Source organism: Bos indicus x Bos taurus, chromosome 3, assembly GCF_003369695.1.
Source record: "Bos indicus x Bos taurus breed Angus x Brahman F1 hybrid chromosome 3, Bos_hybrid_MaternalHap_v2.0, whole genome shotgun sequence".
In the NCBI taxonomy this organism is placed as follows: Eukaryota; Metazoa; Chordata; class Mammalia; order Artiodactyla; family Bovidae; genus Bos; species Bos indicus x Bos taurus.
The window spans coordinates 112944309-112972280 of record NC_040078.1 but is presented as its reverse complement, the minus strand read 5'-3'; the positions used below and the strand labels follow the sequence as shown (position 1 = coordinate 112972280).

General features: G+C 48.5%; 1 protein-coding gene across 1 annotated transcript in view; it reads right to left on the bottom strand.

The window, feature by feature from the left end:
* INPP5D (inositol polyphosphate-5-phosphatase D) overlaps positions 1–27972 on the bottom strand; it is a 137753-nt gene that overhangs the window by 91742 nt on the left and 18039 nt on the right. The window contains exon 2 of the mRNA XM_027537946.1: positions 25860–25923. Within this exon, the coding sequence (XP_027393747.1) occupies positions 25860–25923 (64 nt within the window). The remainder of the gene's footprint in view (positions 1–25859; positions 25924–27972) is intronic.

Here is a 27972-nt window from a genome sequence, read left to right as displayed (position 1 = left end):
GGGGGCTGGGGTAGGTATTGACATAGCTTCTTTCTCTCCTAGTCCCCACGGGCTTGGTTTAGCTTCTAGGAAAAATAAGAGCAAGGTGGAGACTGAAGTCAGGTTTTAGGGGAGCAGAACCTGACAGACTGGAAGATGGACCTTGGCACTTAGCACAGAGCCCCACGCAGGGAGGGACAAGGACACTGGTGTTCTTCAGTTGCACAGGGCAGCATGAAACTTCTTCGCATGTCTAGCCTGCCACAGCCCCGCACGAGCAGGCGACAGGAAGGATGCTCTGTGTGGAGCCGCCACTGGACAGTCAGAACGTGGCAGCACTAGTCATGGGACAACTTGAAGAGGCCACCTTCTGGCAGCTTGTCTCAGAAAAGGCCCGGTGGTGTGGGTTCTTGTGCCTGAACGCTGTGAGTGGTACCTGGAGGATGGAGGAGGTGAGCGGAGAAGGGGAGTTCTCCAGGTCTGGGTCCGGGTCCCAGGGAGGGGGATCCTCCTTTCCGTGGGTCTTGTTTTGAAACTGGACAATCCTGGGTATCAATCCCTCAGGAAAAAGATGGTTGCAGTGACAAGGACACAGTTCCCTGCTGTATGTCCTGCGTCAGGGGCAGGGGAGGGAGCCCTCTCAGGGGTCTCCTGGAGCCTCTCTGGCCCTTCGCAGGTGAGGGTCCCACTTCCCAAAAGGAAGAAGCTGTAACAGGCCAAGGCACATTAGCTGTGTTATCTAATCCCCAGCCTCTCTAGTATCGCATGTGGAAGCCACTGCCCCATCCTACAGATGAGAAAACTGAGTCTTGGAGAGGTGGAGCCGCTTGCCTGGTGGTCAGAGACATGGTCAGAAGAGCAGTCAGTGCTGAGGGGACATTTCGAGATGAGGAAGGGGATGGGAGGTGGTGGGTGGGGGGACCTTCTAGCTAGACATGAGGGCGGGGGCCAGACATGGGGCCTCGCCAGCTCGGGGTGCAACCAGGTGGCTGGAGATCCTCCCGCAGGCTCCAGCCTCCAGCAGCTCAGCGGGCGGCTGGTGGTGAGAAAGCTGGCATGTGGGCGAAGCTCTTATCCAGGATGGCAGCAGGCCCCTTCCACACGGTGGCAGGTGGTATCAGGAGGGCAGTGGCTGACACTCGCTATCTGTGGGCACAGTCCCATCTCCACTACCTGCCCCTTGGGTAGGGTCCTAAAGCCACTTGTCTGGGGGTTTGAAGAGGGTAAGAACCAACACCAGTCTTGTTCTGAGCCTTCTCCGGTCAGAAGGGAGGGATGTGGCAACTCTGGGAGGAGGCATGAAGCTTAAAGGAAGAAACGGAGAAACTGGGTGTCAGGTCAGTCCAGCCCCACCCACCAGCGGCAACCAGAGGGACATCACAGCTCCAAGTTCACACGGGGAGCCCCCAGGGCCCCTTTCTGCCCAGATCCAGAGGTCCTGGCACTGGTGGGGGTGGGCTGCGTCTCGTGCCCAGCCAGCAGGCTGGGGTCTCCCATCTACCTTGTTCCAGCCAGCCCCCGTTGCCTGAGGCTGGATTCTTCAGCTTTGCTATTGCCTCGTTTTTGGGCAGACTTCCCAGAAACGCTTGGCATGGGCTCCTCTCGCCTGCCAGTCTCCACGCTCACTTCTACATCTACATCCTTGCCTGAGTTCAGGGCTGACACCCACATTTCTCAACCCACACCCCCTCCTTGGGCCTGCAGCCCCCCACCACTTCCTTCCTGCAGCCATTCCTCCCCAGGCTGCTCCTGACCAGCCACATACCCAACAGAGCCAGTGACTGGCAGGCCTGCCTCCTGCAGCCTCCCACTGGCGGGAGCCCCAGGTGCCAGGTCAGCTCCTAGTCGTGGGTGTCCTGTAGGCTCGTTCAGTTTTTTGTCCGTGAGTGAGATCCCACTGGAATGTTGTGATCATAATAAAGCCCTAAATCTCTGCCTTTCACTTTCTGATATTTGAGCCCTGGGAGTAAGTCGTGCACTCTCCTTGTAGACTGAGTGGCTGATAAAGTGCTTTGAACTGCTCACATCAAAGGAGCTGCAGGCAGGGGGACTGGGACGCTTACATCTCTGGCGGGTACTGAAATGACAGCTCTCAGATGCTTCGTCTGAGGTTGGTGTCATCATAGTCGGAGTAAGAGGGCAGAGGACGACAGCGCTACCTGCTACCACGCAGTCTGTGTACTTCAGCAGTGGAACCCTTACCTGGGGGCCCTCAGTGAAGACCCTGGGAGAGGATGGATCCTTTGTCAGGAGAGGCACAGCTGACAGCTTAGAAATCGAATCACACCCAGCATCACAGAGAGGTTGTCAGCTAACCATGGAAAAGGTCTCTCTGCTTTCTCTAAGCATTCATATGAACAGGTGCCGGGAGGATGAAGAAGGAGTGCCCTGCTGTAGAATTTTTCAGCCACAGCCTCCACCATGGTACCTAGGGTGCTGTCACTGCACTAGAGCACGAAGAACTTACATCCTTGCCCCATCGATGTCGGGCTTGGCCGTGCCGCTTGCTTTGATCAATGCATTGTAGGCCAAAGTGTCTGTTCCCAGCTCAGAGCTTAATGGACATCGTGGGTCTCTGCTTGCCACTCCTGGGCCTCTGTGATCTGATGGGATGAGGTACCCCAGTAAGCCTCCAGCCCCGCAGCATGGGCCGAGAATAAAGATGTGAAGAGCAGGAGCAGGCCCAGATCTAACTGGAAACCTGGAGTCCAGCTGAGTTCAGGAGAACCCAGCCTAGCTCAACCAACAACCCCAAGAGAGGAAAGTAAATGTTTGTTGCTGTAAACTACTGAGATTTTTTTTGAGTGTTTGTTACACAGCAAATGCTGACAAATACAAGTTCGAAGAGGAGAATGAATTTTTCCTGAAATGCTACCTCCTCTGATTGAACATTCATGACATAATTTCTCCATTTACCCATGAGAAAGCTGAAGCTCTAAGAGGTTAGGTAACATGTTCAATGTCACACAGCTTGTATGATCCCCAGGACCTGCCACAAGGAACACACCCACATTCTCTGCACACCTGCTCTCCAGAGGCCACTGTCCTGCTATCTCATCCTTCCTGTAGACCTCCAGGCCTCTCGGGGCCCTGTCACCTTTCTGATGAGTCTGAGCCCCACTGTGGCACCAGAGATCCTGTCCCCACTCCCTACACATCTGTAGGCCCTGCCTCTCAAAGCCACTCTCTGGGATCAGCTTGTCAGCCCACCTTCTGCACCTGGGCAGGGCTGGAGTAGACCAGAGCTGGTGGCTCGTCAGGCCAGCAGGCAGACCACCCACCTGTGCTAACCTCTTACCATATGCCCCACCCAGGGCTAGGCCAGGGGCATTCGACAGGGATCGACACAGACCCAGGCCCTGCCCACAGCCTGGCAGAGAAGCAAGATGTGAGACAATAAACAGTGAACAATGACAAGCTGCAGAGGCTGAAAGAAGTCGCGCCTTGGGAAGGTACTGCAAGTGGACTAAGCCTGGTGTCTTTAGAGAGACAACACTCACGCTGAAGCGCAGAGGCTGCACAGTGATTGCCCAGGTCACGAGACCAGGAGAGGGAATGCTGACAAGTGCAAGTCTGAAGGGAAGGAGGAAGGAGGCATCACGGCAGGTAGAGTTCCTGAGCAGCACGTGCACAGTGCTGGGGTCGATATAAATGTGTGGTTTCTCGTCACACTCAGGTCCTTATATGGAATGTGGTAGGTGTCTTACCCAATCCCCAGATCCCTTTACCATCTATGCCCCCAGCCCCATCTCTCCTGGGCGCTCTGTGCTTTGCTGCTCAAGGCTTGAACCTGCAACCTTAGATGATTCTGCTTGCACACTGAAGCCACCTCATTCATGGGAGATCCTGGAGAAGCTGGACAGTCTGATTCTCTGTGCCCGAACCAGCTAACTCATGCCTGGATGCAGCCCAGCTCTTCACCTTGATGCAGAACAAACCCGGAGGTGTAATTCTGACTCCAGAGCTCCCTGTAGGGTCAGGCTGGCTCTGAGACTTCACCTGAAATTGTACCTTTGCTTGGCTTCTCTTCTTCACCCATCCTGTGTCCCCCATTCCCTCACTGGATCCTCCTGGGACCCTCTCTTTAATCTTCACTGATAGGGGTCTGATTCTGAAAGAACTTGACTTTTGACGGTCAACTCCCCAAATCAGTCCTTTGACTTGTCTGTCTTAAAACCTCCATCAACAGCTTGATCCAAGGATTTACCCTCAACCCAAGCCCCTCACCAACAGCAAAGAATTTGGGCCCTCACTTGATGGAAGACTTGATCAGACTTAAAGTCCTTAGCTTCCTCTTCCTCCCCCAAATGTGACTGCCCATGAAGACCACCACCCTCTGCTCACTACTTCTCTTCCTGCTGGGCTCAGCAGACTCTCAGCTCATATCCTACTTCACTCTGCACAGACCAGTTGAAAACCTAACTCTGTGATGGGGCCTCTGATCCTGTGAGTCCCTAAGTTGCCAAGAGGGAATATAGGGTGTCAAGTGAGACTGGATATGCTCAGAAACTCGGCACTGAGGTGACAAAACGAATCATGTATTTATTTCCACATTGAGAATAAATGAACAAAGAGATAAATATTGTTTTGAGAAGCCAATCAAACTTCCTTAAGTTTCTGTCAGTCTTACCATTTTACAGATGAAGAAACTGAGGCTCAGAAAGGCCAGATGACTTGTAAGTAGCATCACCAGGACCCCAACGCAGGTCTCAGGGCCCTTACTCTCAGCTCGGTGCCCCTGGACTCTGAAAGGCTGTTGTCCTCCAGTGTCTCAGCCTGCAGTGTTCTGAAACCTTTGGTATGAGGAAGCCTACTTTGAACTCCACCCAAAGGACCTTATTTACTAATGGATATTACATAATTAAAAGCCTCTCTCCCTTCCTTCCTCCCTCAACATCTTGCGTTGTATAAAGAATTCCAGGAGCGTAGACCAGTGCAGCCATTCTGGACAGCAATCAGATACAACTTCAACAAATTAAATACGTGAATATCCCATGACCCTTGGGCCTATTCTCCAGGGCTTACCTCGGGCCACCTATATGGATGGTCATCACAGGTTTCTTTGTGGTGGAGAGACCTTGGGGGAACTGAGTGCCCATCATGGGGAGAGAGGATGGGTAGAGTGTGGCCAAGGTGTACAAGGTGGGTGTTATGCAGCACCTAGAAGCAGACTGGATGTGTATGCAGCAACATGCAAGGGTCCTTTGGTGGAGAAAGTAGAAAAGAGAATGAGGCTGTGGGCATCACTCAGCACGTTGAAAATGCACGCATGCCAAACAGCAGTGTTTTGTAAGAACCTATTCAGATACAAAGACACCCACTCAGCGGTTGCCTGTTAAAGGGAGGGTTATGCAAGCGCACGGTGGGGCTAGCAGGGATTAAAACAGTCTGTGAAGATTCGGCTTTATAGTGAGACGGCGCTGCGGCTTTGATCACGTAATCTGATTGCAAAAGTTGGGTGCTTTGTTGTGGCCTTTCTGATTTGACCTGAACTAATTACCCAAATCTTCTGGGTCTCAGTTTCCTCCTTGGCCAAATGGGAAGGGAAAAGTGGGCAAGGGGAAGTAATATTCAGTTAGAAAGCAGTGTGGCCCCAAAGAAAAGGCACAAAATCTGAAGCCCAACGTGTGCGTGAAGCAGGCAGGGTGTGAGGCACTAGGGTGAGGCGGGGACCACGGCACACTGAGGAAATGTCCGCTGAAAGGGACCAGCTTCTGCTGAGCTCCAGTTATGTTCCCAAGAGTTGCCAAAATTTCAAAACATTCAAGGAAAGATAAAAATAGAGATTCTTAGAAATCTCGTATTTTTAATTCTTGCAGCTAATCTTTTAAAAACAGACCACAATAGTCGCAAATTCAGACCTTAGCTCCAACATTCAGTAGCTGTAAGGCCTGGAGAATGGCATTCAGCTATCTAGGGCTGAGCCAGTTTTCTGGTTCATGAATGAGGATTCTCAGATCTACTCAGCCAGGTATTAAAATGGGCTTGTATAATAAGTCCAGAACATGGCTCCACTATCATCAAGGGAGTATCTGCTCTGTGTTGAATATGCTAATTAATACAGTATCAAATCCTGCTTTTTGGATGAGTAAGCTGAATCTCAGAGGAATGAAAAATTAACAAGAGTCAGGTAGAAAAAAATATCTTCTCCAAATGTGATGAAAAGGAATGGGTAAAACTGAATTGAAATAATGTATAAATGAGGGTCTGGGGATTCAAGGGCTCTACGTAAAGTGGAAGTGATTATTAATCTGTCTGAGCCCTAACAAGTTATAGGAGTCTCTAATTAAGACATCTATGGTTCCAGGGGAACTTCCCCAATGGCTCTGTGGGTGAAGAATTCGCCTGCAAGGCAGAAGACACAGGAAAGGTGGGTTTGATCCCTGGGTCGGGAAGATCCCCTGGAGGAGGAAATGGCAACCCACTCCAATATTCTTGCCTGGAGAATCCCATGGACAGAGGAGCCTGATGGGCTACAGTCCAAATGGTCACAAAGAGTCAGACACAATTAAGAGACTGAGCATGCCGCTTGGTCGCAGGGACTTCCCTTGTGGTCCAGTGGTTAAGACTGTTCTCCCCATGCAGGGGGCCCGAGTTCTAGCCTTGGTCAGGGAACTAGATCCTGCACGCCACAGCTGAAAATCCTGATGCCCCAACTAAAGATCCTGCATGTTGCAACTAAGACTTGGTGTAGTTAAAAAAAAAAAGAAGAAGAAGAAGAAGAAAGGAAGGAAAAAAAAAAAAAGACTTCTGTGGTCCCAGAGGCAGCAGACATGACTGGGCAATAGCCAGCATGAGTTTATCACGGACCAGGGATGTGCTGAGGCCCACCTGTGCCTATTTGTTCTGGCTCAAAAGCCAATTTTTTTCCAGAATCCCAAGAGCTTGTTGTTAAATGATTCCACTATGGTGGAGGCGCTGGTGAGAGCATTCACGCCACGGAAACTGGCCAACACTGCAGACCAGGGCTTTGCTTTCTTCCCTGGAGAGCCGGCTGTCAAACATCTGCCGATGCAGGGGGCCCCCGCGCCATTTATCACTAGCAAAATCATTCTCTCAGTTCTTAGAGGCCTGGCTTCCTGTGCACACGTGTGTGCCTCACCCTCTGCGTTGCCCTGATCTCTGGAAGCGACGCTGGATCAGGAAGAAATACCATCGACACCAGATGGTTAACGTCTCATGGTGGGAAAGCAGAGGGGATTACTGTTCAGTGAGGAAAAAAACACTTTGTAATGAAGATGGCAAAGGCACAGATCAAAACAGGAAGCTTTCAGCCTGCCTTGCTGGGGAGGTGGGATCGCCTGAAGCTACGAGACGCTGAAAAGGAAGAAGAGCAAAGCATTGTGGTTGGCAGGGCACGGTGACACGTGTGGGCCGTCCAGGCCCCCAGCGGGGCTCACCCTCAACCTCTGGGGGACAGAGGCTCAGGGCAGGCAGACAGGAGTGGATGGGCAGCTTGGGGTAAACATCTGCCCTGCAGAGGAACCGAAAGTCACCGTTTGCAGGCTCCTGCTGCTCTGAGGAAGTGACAAAGGCACCCTTCCACCGTGAGACTGAAGCCCCAGGCAGAAAGGGGGAATGCAACGATACCTGCTTCTACAGAATCCAAGCCTCATCCCGGGGAAGGAAGAGAAGTCCACTGAGAGAGCTCGGCAGTGGAGAAGGACAAAGAGGCAAGGACCAGAAACTGTGATGCTCACAATGGGCAGGATGGATTCTTTTGCGGTTTGCAGTTGAGCGAGCTTTGTGTCCACCCCAGGTGAGATGCTAGATCAGCTTACTGACAGCATGGTTTGTAAGATGCTAAAGCGAGTGGCGACCCTTGGAGCCAGCAGGAGGTCCCTGAGAAGAGACCAAGCTGGCTACTGTTAACACAGTAGAAGGTCAATTTATGTTTGCTAGCCTGATGAACTACATCATTTCTTGCATCTGACAGAGATCATGGCTCAATTGCCTACAGAGGCAGGGCAGGTGATATAAACAAGAGGAGTTGGCTGGGAGTGAGACATTAGGGAGAGGTGGGGACTGAGACACATCAGAGTGAAATGCCTCCGTGAAACGTGGGAGCTTCCACTCGGCTCCAGGGACATCACACAGGGTCCTATGGGTCTCAGGTTGTCAGCTTCCAAATTTTCTAGGGAAGCTAAAAATTCAGTATTATGTAACATCTCTGAATTTCCATATTTTAAAATGATTTTCATTGTTTTTAATTTTTTTACCCATGCTGTGTGACTCTCGGGATCTTAGTTCCCCAACCAGGGATTGAACCCAGGCCTTGGCAGTGAAAGCGCTAAATCCTAACCTCCGGACCACCAGGGAATTTCCAAAATCTCTGAATTAAAAAAAAAAAACCTTTAATTGGTTCATAATTAAAAAAAAAATGTCAGGCACAGAGAGTACCAACTCCAGTGCAGGGGCTGCCAGGCTGTGCTCTCTGGTATAATCTATATAGATTTCAATAAAGCATTTTGTGATCTTCATTGGTGGTCTTTTGTTAAGAACCACGTGGAGGAATATTGGCTAGGCAGACAAGACACCAGTGTCAGTCTGGACGTAGGTTTCTGCTGCTACTGGGGTCTTCCTCTCATTTACATCAGCGATTCCAATTAGGATCCAGGAAGTGGACTTATAACTGTGAGGCTACCACCAAGCTAGGAGGCATCTCAAATATGCTGGATGACAGACAGAACCAGGTCAAAGCAGAGCTCAGTGATCTAGAGCAAGGGGCTGGGTCACAGAGAAGACCCTCCTGGGCACCGACCCCGTGGCAGTGCTTGCCAGTATCCCATCCACTCTGCCATTCCAGTTTGGGCATTGTTTGGTAGGTCCCTTCTTGGCACTACCATTTTTGGCCTTTTTTCCCTTTAATGAATGTTTTATTTCCTTGTCTTTGTTATGCATCCTCCTTCCAGAGCAGAAGCATCCTCCAAAATCAGGAGCAAGACAAACAGGGGATGGCATTGCCACCAGTGTCCATCACTTCACCGCAGGTCCCAGGCAGCATGAAACAAGCCAGAACAACCTCCCTCCCTGCAAATGGCTCATATTGAGAAGAAGAGACAAATCTATCAGTATTTGCAGACAGCAAAATCAGGTACCCAGGGATGTCAAAAGAAAACATCCAAAAAATGAGTAAAACTCATAATCATTAATTCAGAATTGCTGAATTACTGAATTCAGTAACTCGGAAAGATTATGCAAGCCCATCCTACAAAGGTCATAACACAGACGCCAACAAAACCTAATCAGAAAATGCCATGGAAAAGACAGATTCTGTTTGCCAAGGTAGCTAAAACAGCATCACATCCAGTAACTGTGAAGATGTAAGAAAATAAAAAAGACAGTACAAGAGAGACAGAAAAGAAAATCTGAATAAATGGAAGAGATGCTCCATTCTCTGACAGGACTTGACAGTATAAGGATATGAGCTATCTTCTAATTAATCTATAAATTCAATGCAATTATATAAAAATTCAAACTGGGTGTTTTTTTTTAGGGCCCTTTAAAGCTGATTGTAAAATTCATCTGGAAATGAAAATGCATGGAAACCACCAAAGAATAAAGAAAACAATAAATACAGCTCGGTCTCTGGGATACACACAATAAAGTCACAGCCACAGAAACATTACGGAACTGAAGCAAGACTAGATTCATCAGTCAGTGAAAGAGAAGTAAGATTCCCTAGATTAGGACCATGTGAATTTAGCACGTGATAAGTGATGTAGTGAATCAATGGGAAAAGGATGTGTTATTTAATCTATGGTGTGGCTTTCCCTAGAAGATGGCGATAGACTCTACTTTTTTACCAAAGGCAAAAATAAAGAGCTGAACATAAAAGATTATTATAAAAGTGTAGGAGAAAACAATATTTTCCCTGGATAAATAATATTGAGATGAGTGATTCACAAACCCAGAATCCACAAATGAAAACATTTGATTACAAAAAAGTTATAAACTTCCACATGACAAACGAACCATAAAAAAAGTTTTTAAAAAAATGACAGGCTGGGAGAAAATATTTACATTGGAACTAACAAAAAATTAATATGCAAAACATATGAAGAGCTTTTTATGGTCGGAAAGATTTTTTAAAAGGAAAAAAACTGACAAAGAATATAAATAGCCAATTCACAGGAAAGAAAATACACATAGCCAGTGCATATGTGAAGATACACTTATCCTCATTTCTTTATATTTATACTTATTTATTTGGCTGCACTGGATCCACGTTGTAGCATGCAGGATCTTTGCAGATTCGAAGCCTTAGCTGAAGCCTGTGGAATCTAGTTCCCTGACAAGGGATTGAACCCCAGGCTCCCGGCACTGGGAGTGCAGTCTTAGCCACTGGACCATCAGGGAAGTCCCTGCTGATCCCCATTTCTAATGAGGAAAATGCAAAATAAAATATTGAGATTGCATTTTTCCCCACTGTTTGATGAAAGTAACAGACGCTGATAGTGTCCAGTATTGAGATAATGTCCAATACTGAGAAGACAGGGGACATGGTGGGTGCAGAGTGGTATCAGGTGTGAGATGACTCCTCGGAAGAGGTTTGGGCAGGTTGTTTTGGCTGTCTCTACAATACACAGATTGTAGATTGCATTCCTTCAGCCTCGGAATAGTTCATCCCAAAGGGAACCTCCACACGTGCACAGCACAGAAAAACCTACTGCTTATTGCAGTATTGGGGTTTTTTTTGTAGTAATAACCAAAAAAAAAAAAAAAAAAAAAGGAAATTGTCTAAGAGGAGGAGGACGAAGTATATTGTATGACAATTGAAAAGCACAAAGGTATATGAACAAACTAGGCTGGATCTCAAAGACAGATTGCTATGGGAAGAAAGCAAATTGCAGTATAATATGAACATCATGATCCCATTTAGAAAAAAAAAAAAAACAAACCGTATACATTTGTACAGGCTCAAGTTTCTATGTAAATGCACCCAAAGTGGCAAATGCTGAATTGCTGGCAGTGGTTCCCTTTGCAGAGGCGGGGCGGGGGGGGGGGGGGGGGAGGCAGGGGAGGGGAGGGGAGGGGCAGACTTTCACTTTCTACTCTGTGCTTCTGTTTTGTTTGAACGCTTGTAAAAGAATATATTCATGTTTCTCTTAAGTTGAAAAAGAAAGCAAAAAAAGTATATATATAGAAAGAAAGAGAGAAAGAAAACAGCAGCAACTGTTGTGAATAGACCTGCCATCCTCAGACAAGGGTCTTGATGCCGGGGTCTCTCCACCTGCCCCTGACCTGGAAGAGCTCTACCTGAGAACAAGCGGGGGGCTTTGGGGGCTCTGCCTTGGGGGCTCAGTCCCTGGTCATCTCTAGTAGAGTTTTACAAAACAATGGCGACACATTTTTCAAGAAATTAACCCACCACCCAGTTTATGCGTTGAGTGGTTTAAATTCAACACATGTTTTTCCTAGAGGGGTTGGAGGAATAAAAGGTAATTTTTTTAAAGGTTTTTTTTTTTTTTTTAATCAAAACATTGTGAAAGTACTAAGTGCTGCGGAATTGTTCATGTTAAAATGATTAATTTTGTGTTATGTGAATTTCATCTCAATCTGTACAAAAACCCACAAAAACAAGCAACCACCACCTCCCTACCCCCGTGGCACCCTGTTATCTACAGAACTGACTCTAAACTCCCAGCCGAGTGCTCAAACCCTTCATATCAACCTGATCTCAACCTTTTCACCCCCAGTTTTCTCTATTGGGAGTCCGATTTGGGACCCAACATGACAGCAACCCTATACCCCAAGATTTCTGGGACAATCTTGTTTCCCGTAATAAATTAAAAAAAAAATAAAGACAAGAAGTGAAAAGTTTTAAAAAGTATTACTATAAAAGTTACGTCTTGGCCATGGTTAAAAAGAATCAAAATAGTATGAAAGTTATGAATTGCAAAGTAGAAGCCCTCTTCTCATTGGTAACCCCAAATGGTAACCCCTATTCTCGTTAACATTTTTCAGATACCTCTTCTGCCAGCTCTGATGTTTGTGCAGTTCTGTGTGTATATTCTACCCCTTAGCAAACAAAACCCCAAATTCTCAAACGATAATCTTGCACCTTCTTCTTTTAAATTTTGGGGATTTTTCCAACCTATTACACGCAGGTCTGCCTTAACTTTTTGAGCAATTGGTCAGACTTCACTTCTTGTAACGGTTCCCTGCCCATCACAGTTATGCGGTTTGCTGGTTCCTCTTGGTCCCCGTTTTGATGTGATGCTGCAGTGAATGTCCTTGTACGTGTATCTTTGCCCAGGTGACCTGTTGGACACATTCCTATGGGGAAAGGGTCATTCCTTATGTGGACCAGGTGCCACAGATGTTCATGGATGTTGACAACTTGCCCTCCAAGGCATTAGCCCTGGTGTGGGTTCTTTCTCTTCCCATGAGACACTTACTGCCATCTCCCCCACCTGAACATGGTGTTCAGACTTTAACACTGATCTTCACAAATCACTTGAGGATCTTGCTTAAATGCTGATTCTGAACCAGTGTGTCTGGGCCTGATTCTCTGCATTTCTGACATGCTCTAGGATGATCAACAGTTGTTGCTAGTCTGAGGACCACACTTTGAGTAGAAAGGTTCTAGAGCAATTGCTAGCTAATTAAAAAAAAAAAAGTGAGCCTTATATGTGATTTCAAATTTTCTTGTGGCCTTATTAAAAATAATTTTAAAAGATCAGGTGAAACTAATTTGATGATTAGATTTTATTTAATCCACTACATCCCAAATATTAGGATGTTGATGGGCAAAATTACTATGAGATGTATTACATATTTTTTTTTAAGTCTTTGAAATCTGGTGTATACTTTACATTTTGTCCGTCTGAATTTGGACCAGCCACATTTCACGTGCTCATTGGCCACATGAGGCAAGTGGCTGCCATATTACCCAGTTCTAGAGAATCTCCTGGGCTCTACGGGGCTGAGGAACAATGTCTGGTTCTCAGACCACAGGGAGCGGCTCAGAGCTAATAGGGTGGGAGGCAAAAGAAGGGCATCAGGAGGCACGAGTGAAAACAGATTCAGCAGCCAAAGGATGTGTGGCCCGAAATCGCCCTGAGAGGAGGGCGCAGTAGGAGGCAGCTCTGGATGGCATGAGGACTCTAAGCAATGTGGCTATTATTACTGTTATTATTACTCTCTCTTCCTAGGCAACACTCCCAATAACTTTCTTTACCTAAAAAAAATTGAGACATGATTGCCACATAATATTATATTAGCTTCTGCTGCTGCTACTGCTAAGTCGCTTCAGTCGTGTCTGACTCTGTGCGACCCCATAGACGGCAGCCCACCAGGCTCCCCGTCCCTGGGATTCTCTAGGCAAGAATACTGGAGTGGGTTGCCATTTCCTTCTCCAATGCATGAAAGTGGAAAGTGAAAGTGAAGTTGCTCAGTGGTGTCCGACTCTTCGCAACCCCATGGACTGTAGCCCGCCAGGCTCCTCTGTCCATGGGGTTTTCCAGGCTAGAGTACTGGAGTGGGGTGCCATCGCCTTCAGGTGTACACAATTGTATATATTGGAAAATGATTGTCACGATATGTCAGGGTAACGTCTATTGCTGCACATAAGTTACATTTTCTTTTCTTACCGTATAAACTTTTAAGATACACTCTCTTAGTGACTTTCAAACATACAATTCATTATTTTAAGATACACTCTCTCAGTGACTTTCAAATACACAGTTATTAACTGTAGTCGCCATGGTGTACACTGCATCCACAGGACTTACGTATCTTTTTTTTGACTGCACTGGCCCTGTGTTGTGGCTCAGGTCTTTGCTTCCCCACAGCATGTGGGATCTTAGACCCCAACCAGGGACTGAACTGTCATCCCCTGCACTGGAAGGCAGATTCTTAACCACTGGGCCACTAGGGAAGTCCCCTTATTTGTCTTATAACTGGAGGTTTGTATCTTTTGATTACCTTCATTTTAAGACTCACAGCACACTTAAAATTGTGTACCATTCACTCTAGCTGACCATGATACTCTTATTGCCAAATTTTTGCAAATTTTTTCTCCCCCAAATATCATAGGACCGTTGACATTTAAAGCTTGCCTCAGTGAGTGCTCAAAGCACTTCACATAAGGTCCTTACGACTATTTTTGAGATACCAAATATATTACAGTTTCTAAAGTTAAATTTCAGAGAAATTCATTTACAGTGACAGTTTCCCAGAAGAAGCAAGGCCATGTTTCAACGTCAGGGGATTTTATTTCTGTTTCATATTTCAGTTTGAACTTCCTTACCCTTCTTGTGACTTTCCTAAGAAAAAGCAGAGGCAACAAATGTTGATCTGCAGGAATCCTTAATACAGAAAAAAGAAGACTTAGTCCAGAGAGTAATTTTGTGGTTCCTGCCTGGCTGGGCGAAAACCACCCAGACTTCAAGCTGCATTCACATTGGAAATCTACGTGTATCTCCATTTCTTTCAGGACATGCCACTTTATTTATTTTTCTGCTTCTTGCTGTGTAAACATTTTCATCATGGGGTCCATATCTGTTCACCCATACCAGCAGGAATAAACACTTTGAGGTGCAAAGCATGGGGTGGGGCTCAAGGGTGCAGAGAGCTGGGTCTGCAGTGGGGATGTGTCCTGGGCCATCTGGGGGCCAGAGACTGTCCCAGGCCTGGGGCTCTGTGATTGGCTCAGTCCATCTCAAGATGGGGGAGGGGGTGGGCGATGGGGAAAGAAGGGGCACCATGGGTGTCTGAGCCCTCCTCCAGTATGCAAAGTTCACCTTCAAAATAGCCATTTCCCTCTGACACACACAGTGCAGGAAACTCATCTTCTTCACTGTTTCCATTTCCCCTTTTCTCTCACCCTCAGCAAAGGTCTTGTATTTAAGAGACTGCCCGGTTTAAACTCCCCTCCTCCAAGAACTGAGCCATTCATCTCTTGGCACTGCTTGGATACAGCTGTAATTATAGCTGTACAAGCTCATCGATACACGAAGAACATGGACTAATCATTATCTTTCAAAAGCCGTCATGGTCCCAGTGGTCCTGGGTACAGGCGCATCACCCGTTTCCCCATTGCCAGGAGCTTCAGAGGGATATTTTTAACCTTAATTACATATCCCCGAGTTGCTCTCCTTTCCAGCTTGCTTTTCTTTGTGTGAAACTCTCGAGGTACTCTGAGGGAGACAGAAATGACAGCTGGCAGACAAGCTCTGCGTCCTTAGCCTGGGAGTCAGCTTGCAGAGGAGCTGCCTCGGGGCAGATGAAGCCTGGGGCAGCTCCTGATTAACTCTGCAGCCCGCCCCCAAACTCCCCCGCTGCCTTTAGTTCTTTCCAGACCCGTCCTGGTGTGCCCACTGCACCTCTGCATGTAGGCAGAGCAGATTATGAAACAGCGGCCCCCGTCACTCCCCGCTCCTCTCTGTGGATGTTCTTGTTATAGGAGAAATTGTAGAACTCTGAGCTTGCAGGCATTTGGAGGTCTCTAGTCCACGCCCTTCCTTTTACAGGTGAAGAAATGGAAGACATTCCTCTCTCACTTATATATTTATGCCTTGTTCAAGCTTTTAGCAAATACTTAGGAGGCTCAGATGGTAAAGAATCTGCCTGCAATGCAGGAGACCCAGGTTCCATCCCTGGGCTGGGCAGATCCTCTGGAGAAGGGAATGGCTACCCACTCCAGTATTATGGCCTGGAGAATTCCATGGACAGAGGAGCCTGGCGGGCTGCAGCCCATGAGGTCGTAAAGAGCCAGACACCACTGAGTGACTAACACTACTGAGCCCTAATCTGTGCCAGGCACTCTCCTAGAGGTTATAGATACCGGTGTGAGCCAGACAGACAAGGTCTTATCTCCCCTGAGTCTTCCATCCTTACAGTGGAGACAGATGAGAGGCGAGTGGGTCAATAAATCACAAAGACTGTCACTGAGGGAGCTAGAGCCACAGCGCCTCAAAGATGCCCACGTCTCAGTGCTGCCTGGAACCGCTGATAGTGTTTTATTACATGGTGTTGGGGAATTAAGATGCAAGGTTATCTTGAATTATTTAGGTGGCCCAATCCAATCCCAAGGGTCTTCATAAGGTAAACAGGGAGGTTGGAGAGTCAGACCCAGACAAAGCGTGATTGGCCATCCCTGGCTTTGACAATGGAGAAATGGGCCATGAGCCAAGGATCACAGCCCTGCCTACTCCTTGACTGTAGCCCAGTGAGACTCATTTCAGACTTCCAACCCTCAGAACTGTAAGATCATCATCTGTAATGTTTTTAAACCACTACATTTATGGTAATTTGTTACAGCGACAATAGGAACTAATCTCGTTGCAGACAATGATAGGGGTTATAAAGAAGAACAAAATAATGAGGGCATGCCTTTAGATGAGGAGACCTGGGAGTGACATGGGGGCAGTTGGCTATGTGGTGACGTCAGGGGACAGAGTCTGAGGCAGAAGCCAGGATAAGTACGAAGATCCTGGGGCAGGGAAGAGCTTTGATAGGATTGGCTATCCTCTCAATGCCTTTCCAGGAGAGACAGTCATTTTATTGTCTGCTTTCCAGAGCAGCCACTGGCCTTTCTTGCAGACTTCTGAGTAACCTTTAGATCTGTTCGTTTAAATGCCTGGGCTCCCTCTTTAAGGACTGGTATTGTGTCTTTTCCTTATCCCAATATGAGGTGCTAAGGCCTCATTTGCCAGTCATTGGATTTGGGGAAACTCATGTCTCCAAGACTTTAGAACTTTCCCCCCAAATCATGAGGCAACACAAATATTATCGAAAGGCAGGGGGACACTCTGATCACCATCAGCCTCCTGGAATTTCTTTACTTGGACAGTCAGGAGCAGAAGAAATGAAGGGACTTTGGAAACTTCCTACTTAACCTCTTCTGGTAAATCCCTTTGTAGAAAATGACTACGTGATAACCTACTAATTAATATTGAGGGGAGTGAGAAATTTTGATTTCTTGGGGTTGCTCAAAATGCGGCACATCTCTGCTAAGAACCAGGCGAGGGAGTTAAGGTTAACCTCAAAAGTTTTCTTGAGCACCGAGAGGGAAATTGGGGCACTGTCTTTCAAGCCAGGTGCAGCTGGGCCTTTCGTTTGGCCAGTGGTCAGGAAGACTGCCCTGGGCCGGGCTCCACGACAGACACAGAGATGAACGAGACCCTCTCTGTTCCCGAGGCACCCATTGTCCCCTGTGGGAGACTGCCACAGGGCTGAGTACCACCCCACATGGCAAGGGCATGGTAGTGGGAAGACGGCAAGTGCCAGGGGAACATAGAACAGAGGGAGGTGATTTGTGGGAAGGATTGGCTGGGCCATTTGCTTCCTCCAATTTAAGGGGAGCTCCTTTTGCTGTAGAAGGTTCCCAAAACACCTCTACTTTAAGCTCTACACACCTGGGGTTCAGGGTGTCATCTTGCTAAGTCCTGGGTCTCTAGACTGAATGTTCTGTGCAGGCAGAGACTGACTCTGTGAGGCTGACTGTTGGCCTTCTTGTGCTCAACTAATATGTGTTGAATGAATGAGTGGATGAATGAATGGCTGTGTGGAGTCTCAGCTAAGTCATTCTGGAACATGACCACTGAGCTTAAGAACAGGGTCATCTTGAACCTCATTCAAGAAGGTTAATGGCTCAAATGCTACACAACTCACAGCTGGTTCCATAGCTGGGGCCAACTTTCTGTGGTTGGGAAAGCAAAAGCCAGTAGACATGGCGGCAGCTTGAGATTTAATCTGGCGCTCACCTTCCAGCCAGGGGGCCCCACTGGAACAGAGAACCTGTCCAGGATGCAGAGGCAATCGACCAAGGCATGAAAAATCAGTGCAAAGTCAGTAGATAAAGTGGACAGTGTGGACCCAGTTAAGAATGACAAGAGCAGCGAGGGCAAAGCAAGCCCTAATTTTAAATGAAACACATAGGCACACATAGGCTTTCTATATGTTTAAGGGTGGCAGCAGAATTAATTCATTCAGTAAATATCTACTGGGGTCTCCCCCAGTGGCTCAGTGATGAAGAATCTGCCAGCAATGCAGAAGATGCGGGTTCAATCCCTGGGTCAAGAAGGTTACCTGGAGAAAATGTCAAATGGTATTCTTGCCTGGGAAATCCCATGGACAGACGAGCCTGGTCCATGGGGTTGCAAAAGAGTCAGACATGACTTAGCAACTACAAATATCTATTGAATGCCCACTATATGCCAGGAACAGCTCTAAGAGAAATAATGAATAAATCAAGCAATAAGTATATAAAGTTAGGTATTCACAAGTGCCATGAAGAAGATAAAGCAGGGTAAGGGGTTTGAGAGCCATAGGTGGGGGGCAGAAGGCAGGTGGATCTTTCAATGGAGTAATCAGCAGCTATTTTATTAGAGGAAAGACTCTTTTCTGTTGGATAGCTCTAAGGAGCCTCTTACATGTACTAAGGTTAGACCCAGAATCTGATCTTGACAGTGAAGTTACAGAAGACACTAAACCACTCTGCAAGAAGCAAGTAATTGCTGAAGTACTGATTGGATTGGTTTCTGTGCTTCTTCTGGTTAGAGTTGGAGAAAGGGATGTCAACCCCCCCCCCAGGATGTGGGGCATGGAGACAAGCAGCATGAGTATCTGGGTGGGCGGGAGTGGTCCTAGCAACATGGCACAGGCCTCACTGAAAACAGGAGACACACGTCAGCGGGGATACACATGTCAGACCATGGTTTGTGAGCTTCTGGTGCAGTGGAACCTGATGCTGAACTGAAAGGTCTCTTTTTCTCCTTTGAAATTCCCCCAGAATAGTCCAAATGTTTGCATATTGAGGTACTTTTAGCTGCACATAACAGAAAACCCAATTTAACTGCTGTAGTTGAACGAAAAGGAATTAACTATCTCACAAACAGGAAGTCCAGAGGCCAGGCAATAACCAGGCTGCTTAATCCTGCTCAGTTAATTCAATGGCATCACTGAGGACCCAGGTTCATTTCATCTTTCTGTCTGTCCTCTGCATCCTGGCCTCACTTTCCAGTGACTGCCCCTCTTGGTTTCAAGATGGCAGCAGCAACTCCAGCAATCACATCCTACAACAGCATCCAAACTTAGAAAACAGATCTTTTCATCCTGTGTCTTCTTCTAAGACAAATGAACCTTTACCAGAGGCCTTGTGGAACATTTCCCATCACATCTCATTGATTACTATTGCATCATATTCCTAGCAATTACATTACATTACAATAGTCCTGAATACTCATTGGAAGCACTGATGCAGAAGCTGAAGCTCCAATACTTTGGCCACCTGATGCAAAGAACTGACTCATTAGAAAAGACCCTAGGAAAAGAAAGGTTGAAGGCAGAAGCAGACGCGGATGACAGAGGACGAGATGGTTGAATGACATCAACTACTCAATGGACATGAGTTTGAGCAAGCTCCAGGAGATGGTGGAGGACAGGGAAGCCTGGAGTGCCGCAGTCCATGGGGTCGCAAAGAGTTGGACATGATGAGCGACTGAACAACAACAACAATATTCCTGCGCTTAGACCCACCAACCACAGCTGGTGTCGGCCCCCGTGTGGGCTCTGCTTTGGGCAACAAAGAAGAAATGGTCCACCCGAGGCAAGGTGGACCTGGAGGCTTAAAGCATGAGAAGCAGTGACAAGATGGCCAGAGCGGGGAGGGGGAAAGGGTAGAGACAGTCATTTGGAGGTAGAGAGGGCAGACAGAAACCAGAAGAGCTGGAGTCAACACTTACTAAAGATCAAACAGAAGAAAAGTCTTCTGAGACAAAGAAAGACCCAGGCTTTGCAAAGTGAACAGGCTGAATACCTTCCAGGAACTATTGATGCGAGGAAAATGACAAGGGTGGTAAAGAATTCCCACCAGCTTCAAAGCAGAAAACGAAAAATACTGGTTCCCTGTAGTGGGACTGGTACCAGCTTGGCCTTGGATTATTGTATTTTAATTCACTGTGTATACTAAGTGTCTTTAAAACTTTTTTTTCTTTTAATTTTTGGCCACACCATGCTGCATGTGGGATCTTAGTTCCCTGACTGGGGATCAAAACTGCGCACCCTGCCTTGGAAATATGGAGTCTTAACCACTACCAGGGAAGTCAGGTATACTAAGTTTCTGAAGACAGTAGAACACCGCCTCTGTAGAATTTTGAGGGGAAATTTGGTCCCCAAGAATTTCATCTTCATCAGATTTCCTTTTGGATCTGATGGCAACTGGAAAATGTTTTGAGATACCCAGAAGCTTGGGAAACAGACCTGTCCTTGTTCTACAGCAGATTACACTAAAATGAAATAAAATTACATGAAAATGCAGGCTTCTAGAATGTGGCTGTCACAGCCTAGAGGGACTGCCTGGTTGCCGTGGAGCCTACCGGGGGCCCCGCTGTGGACCACACGGCCGCCGAGTCCTGCAAGGCGGCCCCGCAGGCGTGGCTTCTGTCGCCCATGCATCTTCTGCTCCTCTTGTGCAACGTCAGGAAGTCTGTGTTCGAGCCACATCCTTCGCCCAGCGGCTCAGACGGAATCTTTTACTTCACTTGGTGACCACTCAGAACAATAACAGCTGCCACCCTCTTCCTGAGCTAAACAACAATGGCTCAACCGTCAACCCTCCCGGACACTTGTGACGGAACAGCTTTTAGAAAGTTGTTTTTGTTTTTTTCTCTCTCTTCAAAAGCCACATTGACCAGAGCAACGTGACGGCCACTGTCAGGGACCAGGAACTGAGTCATGAGTCTGTCGCCCGAACGGCTCAAACCACCGGGGTTTTCTTCTAAATGGGGAAAGAAGACCTGGAGACTATGAGGCAGATGGTTTCAAATTCCCTCTTCACCCAAAGTTGCCTTAAAATCTGAGTCTATGTTCCTGTCTTGACTTCGACACTCACCAGCCAGGGCAGAATCTCAACCACAAGAAAAGACAGGAAGTTTGCAGCAAACGTCACCTTGACGGTGGACCAGCGGAGGCTTTTATTTTCTCCTTTATTCTTCTGGGTAGGAAGGATGTCAGAAAAGCAGCGAGGGTGGGAGGGTCGCAGGATGGAGCTGTAGGCCCCAAGCACTTGGACTGTGGCAGTGGGCTGTTTACATGCCAGCCCTGGGGCCTCCCCTCAGGGCCGTTCCAGCGGACCCATCAGGACTGCTCGCCCTGCCTTGACGTCCCCGGGAGGAGGGTCATTGCAAAAGGCCTCAGGAACCCCAGGCCTCACTCTGGAGTCAGCGCTCCTCCTCCGAGGGCCACTTCCCTTTCCATGTCGGGGCGGGAGTCAGGGCCTTACGAGAAATCCACTATCAGTGTGGGAAACGGGGCTGAGGGGCCGGCCCTCAGAGTCCTGCCCACCCCCAGCACCAGCAGCTCCACCTCCAGTCTGGAAGGTTCTCAGCCTCAAGGGCAGCTGTTGAATGACAGCTTAAATATCTGAGCTGCTGGGGACACTGTGGAAACCCTCAGCCCGAGGAGCCGAGCTGAGGGTGCCTGATCGGCACAAACTGGCCTCCTTCCCACCACCCCTGAGCACCGCCTAGAACCTTCTAGAACTCCCTTCCTCTCCCTTCCCCTCCCCCTCTACGGTGTCTCTGTGCCTCCCTGTTTCCCTCTTTTTTTTTTCTATCAGAACTGCCCCCACCACTCATTTCAACCCCTCCCTCTTTCTTCTTTCACTTTTTCTTCCTCCTTATTTATTTTTTGTTTTCTTTTCCTTTTTGGGCAAGCATCTGGGACCCTTGTCCCTAGCCAGGGATCGAACCCACGACCCCTCCACTGGAAGCAGAGTCCTAACCACTGCACCAGCAGGGACATACCTTCCTCCCTCTTCTCTTTCTTTCTCTGTTTCCCTCTCTCCTCCTTCACTGTTCCTTCTTTGTCTCTCTTCCTTTCTCCTTCTCTCTCCATCCCATTTCCTGCCCTTCTTCCCTCCTCCTTCATCCTAGCTCGAGGTAGAACTGACTTAGCCTGGTTCACAGGTGTCCTCATCTTGTTCGAGGTCTGTTTCTCTCAAAGCAAATCAAGACTTTAAAGGCATGACGGGTTTTGTTTTTTTTTTTTTTCCACTTTATGATATTGTATTGGTTCTGCCATACAGTGACATGAATCCGCCAAAAAAAAAAAGAGAGAATCAATAACCAAATAAATAAATAAAGAGACAAATAAATAAAGCCAGGCCGGCGGCTCCCCCTCCTGCACACCTCCCTGCTAACCCTGCCACTGACCACTGCCCCTGGTTGCATATTTTACCTGCAGTCTGGGAGGCCTGATTTTGAGCCCCACTTTACAACAGAGTCACACCCACGCCCGAGACCACACAGCTGGCACAAGCTTGACTTGACCCAGCTGAGAACTGGGTGGTTGGCTTGCCTTCCAGGTGCCTCAACTGACTTACTGCAAAGGCCAAATGTCATCTCTGATCATTTATTATCTACAACCATGGAAGGAAAAGTAGCATCTCCCTCTGAGAGGTTCCATCTCCCTGCCTCCCTGTCCTCCTTCCTGGGACAGAATCCGTCCTTCTCTAAGGCGTTCAACGCCCAGCTGGGTTTGGACACACTTTCTGGGATCGAAAAATAGAAGGCTTAGCCAGGCAGGTCTGGAGCCTGGGCATGATGCCCCACTTCTGCGGGGCTCAGCGACATCCATGCTTTAAAGCACGGGGGTTGAATGAAGTTACGGCTTACACGCTTCCCACCCATCTCTGATGTTTCGTAAATCTGGGGACGGTGGAGTGAGAGTAGAGTCCCCAAGGGTCAGGCTCGCTCCTCCACCTGAGCCATCTGGGGACCATCACTCAACTGACTTCACGAGGTTGGCAAGCAACAGAGACAGAGTGGCTCCTTTGGTTTTGACAAGAAGCGGGAAGCCCCGGGTGAGAAGAGCTAAGGCGATTAGAATAAGATGAAAGTCTTTGCTGCTTCACTTGGCAATGTTTCAGGCCAGATCTTATTTGGGGAGGCTTCTATTCTGGGGGCACCCAACAGACTCAGGTGTAAGGAATGAGTTATTTAGAAACTGTGGCTAAGCTCAGAAAAGAATATGAGGTTTTTGCCTCAACATGAAAAGAGGAACTGGAGTTAAAATAAGCCCTGATCAGTAAGTACTGAAGCTCCGACAACCCCAGGACTCGGCCTGACGGTGCGCGTGGTTTAACCAGCTCCTCGTGCACAGCTGCTCGGATCGTCTTGAACGCTGTTCTGTTTTTGCAGGAAGGCCTATCCTTAGGAGTGCAAATGGCCCAGGCTGCCTCGGCACCCCCAGCTCCCCGTACCCTGGTTACTGGTCACCAAGGAGGTCCCAGGCCCAGTGCCCGGGTTGGGGAAAGATGCGTCCAGAGGGCCTGGTTTTTCTGAGATCTGCCTGGCTGAGTGTAGGCCTCAGGTAATGATGCCTCATCCCCACAACTCTACCCGTTGTCCGAGCCATGGGTGAGCCCCTGCTCTAAGACAGAGGATTGCAGAGAAAGCTGTTGATGGCCGAGCCAACCAGGTTCCCTCTCAGAACTGGCAACTCAGTAATGAGACTGTTGGTGGGAGCAGGGCAGACTCACCAAGAGGGGCTAAGAAAGGGGCCCCTTGCAGAGAAAGCCGTTGATGGCCAAGCCAATCAGTTTCCCTCTTAGGACTGGCAACTCAGTAGTGAGCCTGTTGGTGGGAGCAGGGCAGACCCCCCAAGAGGGGCTGAGTTGTGGCAGGTAGCGCCTGGACTGCAGGGCCCCAAGCCCTTCTGGTCCAGGCCCAGCCTTCTCCCTCCTTGCGCTGTGCATCTCCCCCAGGGCTGCCCACACTCCTTGCACACGTTAGCCAAACTGATTCTCTGTTCTTTTCGACCCCCAAAGCCTGGTGAGGCCCCAGGTTCGGAAGCTGCTGCAGGACTGGCAGCCGTTCCCTGGAAAACGTGATGTCACGGCAGCAAGGAGTGACGGCGAGAGGGTCCAGACCTGGGTGCAGCTTAAGACGGTTACAAGCCGTGAGTGCAAACTCTGTACAAGAAGCCGCAGTCTGGCCTTTTCCAGCTTACGACCTAGTCATACTTAAAGTCTTCTTCCCTTTGAAGGAATAAAAGAAACCACAAGGGGAAAAAAGATCAAAAGCCCCGACTAACTTTTAACTTGAGAGTTTAAACTCCTTTCAGCAAACCACCAATCAAGGACACCAACCTCTGTGGGAAAGTTCACACAGTCCTAGACTTGGGGAAAATTCAAGGCCATTGAGCCCCACTGGCTCCCCAGGCAGGCCTCCCCTTGGGCAGTCTTGTCCCTGACAGGTGAGGAGCCCACAAGAAGACCACCATCCCAGTGGTGGGTGGCTGCCAAGTCTTGAAAAGATCGTCTAGTATTGGGGTACCAACATGTATTCCTAGTGGCAAGGCTGAGACATGGGGGTGTCCCAGACCATCCAAAAACATTCAAATGGGCGTTCTTTAGATACCACTGCAGATGCACTTGTGGGAAAGGACCAAGAAGCCAGAAGCTACACTCAGCCTGACCTGCGTGTGTGTCCATGAGAGTGCACTCAGTTGTGTCCGATTCTTTGCAGCCCCATGTACCCCAGGGACCTGCCTATTGTCCAGTTGTCTGTCCCACTGCCTCCTGAGTGTGTGTTGAGTTGCTTCAGCCGTGTCCAACTCTGTGCAATCCCATGGACTGTAGCCCACCAGGCTCTTCTGTCCATGGGGATTCTCCAGACAAGAATACTGGAGCGGGTTGCCATGCCCTTCTCCAGGGGATCTTCCCGACCCAGGGATTGAACTCAGATTTCCTGCATTGCAGGCAGATTCTTTACCGTCTGAGCCACCAGGGAAGCCTGTTGCATCCTAGTTCTGTACAAAATGCATCATTCCATTTATCTCCGGAATCAATGATTGCACGCCACCTCACCCCTTCCACTTTTACTTTCTTTTCAACTAACCCCCCTGGTCCTGTCATGGCTCCTTCATGATGTAGTGTCCCGACCCTCGTGTATCCTGGCCACTCTGCTCGGCATACGGGTGGGGCACCCCACCTGGTGGTGCCCCTCCCCAGGGGCTGGAGAGCTGAGTGTCTCTCCTCTGCCCCCACCGGCGAGAGCACGGTCTTCTTTATTCAGCCCACTGCTGTCTCGGGGCAGCCAGGTAAAAAGAGCTCCCCCGGCCTCTGCATCTCTGTTGTCATGCATTGTGATGACGCAACACCCGTGGGGCTTGGCACACAAACCACATGGAGGGTGGTTTTCCTGGGCTTGGCACACTTGGTATGTCCTTCTGTAACCTTTTTCTTCCTTCTCTCTCTCTCTGTTTTTTTTTTTTTTGGCCAAGTTGCACAGCTTGTGCTTTCAGGATCTTTAGTTCCTTGACCAAGTATGGAACCCGGGTTCGCAGCAATGAAAGGGCCAAGTCCCAACCACTGGACCGCCAGGGAACTCCCTCTTTAACCTTTATAATCAGGGTTTTACGTGTTCGGACTTTCCATGGGGAAATCAGATGTCATGATGCCTTTGACAGAACAGGTCTCTATGAATTCAAAGGTATTATTTCCTGCTCATCCTTAGGGTGATCTTCTAGCCCCTCAAAACCTACGGTCTGCTGTCCTGCAAGCTCCCTCTCTTCTCTCCTTCACGGTCCACTTACTCTCATGCATTTGAACACATCGAAGAAAAGAATCAACGACCATAGTCACTTTTCCTTTGCATCTGAGCATCCTTCTTCCCTTTATTTCCCCTTCACACCCATGAACACAGACAGTGTCTGTGGCGCCTGCTCCATCATGCCCTGGAGCAGGTCCCTTTGCAGGACCATGGTCTGCCCGCTGAGCAACCCCAGCCAGGGTCCTCTAGGAGAAAGACAGGCTCAGACAAGCCCCACGTCTAGGCTGCCCGGGACACCCGGTTTCTTCCCTCCTTCCTCTTTTGCTGCCAGTATAGGTTGCAGTCAAGGTCACGTTTCGAGGTTTCTAAAAGACTCACCTGAACAGTGAATTTATCGTCTTCATTGGGCAGAATCCTGTAAGTGTAAACACAATTCCGGTACCTGGAACAGACCAAGGGCTGAGTTAGAACCTATACTTTTTCTGGACATCGAGGGGCCTGGGACAGAGGCACTGCTTGCCCCCTCCCACCTCACCCCCCACCCCTGGCCCCCAGCACTCAAGGAGCCTCAGGGGAAGGTGGTGGAGTCCCTGGGACATGGTTTACTTTGGTGCTTGACAGTTGTGTGGGTTGATCTAAAGGGGTCCTTCACCTGGAAGGGCTTCCTCAACCTCTGGGCTGTCCTGTTGGCCAAACAAAATGGAGCCAGAGTGGGTGTTTGAAGAAGGAACGAGACCCTAGAGGAGTTGAGCACAGTGGGAGCATGCCAAGTGGGAGGTGGGCACAGCCACAGGGGGGCCGCGCTGGCCAGGGGGAGGCTCACGTAGCTTTGGGTGGAAGTCCCCCACCCTCTGTGGCTGCCTCCCCGGGAGACTTTGCCCCATGGGTTCGTTCTTCTGAAGGCTGGCCACGATTCCTTCAGAAACCTGGATTTTCCCAGAAGCCTTAGGGTGAGCCTCAGGGTAGCTTCTAACACAGAAGGGCAAGGAATCCCGGATTCTCTTTCTAGAGGCTCAGCCTTCCTCTGGTCCAGAGGACTCTGACGTGGGAAGGAACGAGAGCCACTTTTTCCTTTCCTAAAAGCCTTGAGAGGAAGGGGGGCTGTCAGGGCTGAGCATGTGGGGGAGGGGCCCATGGATGGGTGATCCAGGACAGCCTGGTGGCAGTGGGCAGCCGTGGAGTTCCCCTGGCTTGGCTGCGGAGGCCACAGGCGTAAGGAATTTGGGGGACACCACTTGGGCCTTACACTATCAGTTGAAATGGCTGTTTTACCTTCTTACCCATAATCTCCCATCCCCACTTCGCCCACATGGGATTCTCACAGACCCTGAGAACTTGCCCACCCCTCTAGACACTCCGGCTCACAGAGGCTCATGTTGTTTCGACGATCAAAGTGATGCTTCAGTACAAAGCGGTCATTCATTTAACCCCTCCTACATGCCCAGCACTCAACACATGTGTTACCGTTTAACTAGATTTTGAAGTTATACACTAGTTAACAAAATTTAAGATCACTCAGAGAGATACAAAATGAAAAAAAAAAAAGTATCCTTCCCCAGTCCTGTGAATTCTTTGGAGTTCCTACTCCTTTTTGTAAATCATTCCAGAACGTTTAAACATACACATAAATTGATGCATATCTTTTAAATGCAAATAACATCATATTACATGTATTGTTCTAGAATTTTCTGCTTTTCACCGAAAAAAAAATTATTAGCAATCTGTCCAAGTCATGTTCCAACACATGACCAGCTCATCATTTATTTGACTAGACCAAGATGATGAACAGCTAGTTGGGTGTGTGTGTATAGTGTGAGTCACTCACTTGTGTCCAATTCTTGTGACCCTATGGACTGTAGCCCACCAGGCTCCTCTGTCCATGGAATTCTCCAGGCAAGAATATTGGAGTGGAGAGCCATCCCCTTCTCTAGGGGATTTTCCCCTTCCCAGAGATCAAAACTGGGGCTCCCACATTGCAGGCAGATTCTTCACCATCTAAGCCACCAAGGAAGCCTGGACAGGTAGTTACTGGGGGCTTTCCACTACTAATTTATAGTATTAGTATTTAAATGCTGCAGTGAACACCTCTGTTCTGACCTCTTGTGTACATTGGTGAATCCTCAGTAAAATCCTTTAGTTTCCCCTCAGTGAAAAGGGGAGAATAATAACACAGCATCAACTTTTTGTGTAAATTGAGCATTTAGACTAGTGCTCAAAACACACCAAACACTGCAAGTGCTGCCACTTGTGCATGGTTGTGGATACGTCTCCTGAAGGAGAATGGCTGGGTGAAAGGTCGCAGGCACTTCATGTTTTGATAGAGACTAACCTGACCTGCCTCTTGAGAAATCTGTATGCAGGTCAGGAAGCAACAGTTAGAACTGGACATGGAACAACAGACTGGTTCCAAATAGGAAAAGGAGTACATCAAGGCTGTATATTGTCACACTGCTTATTTAACTTATATGCAGAGTACATCATGAAAAACGCT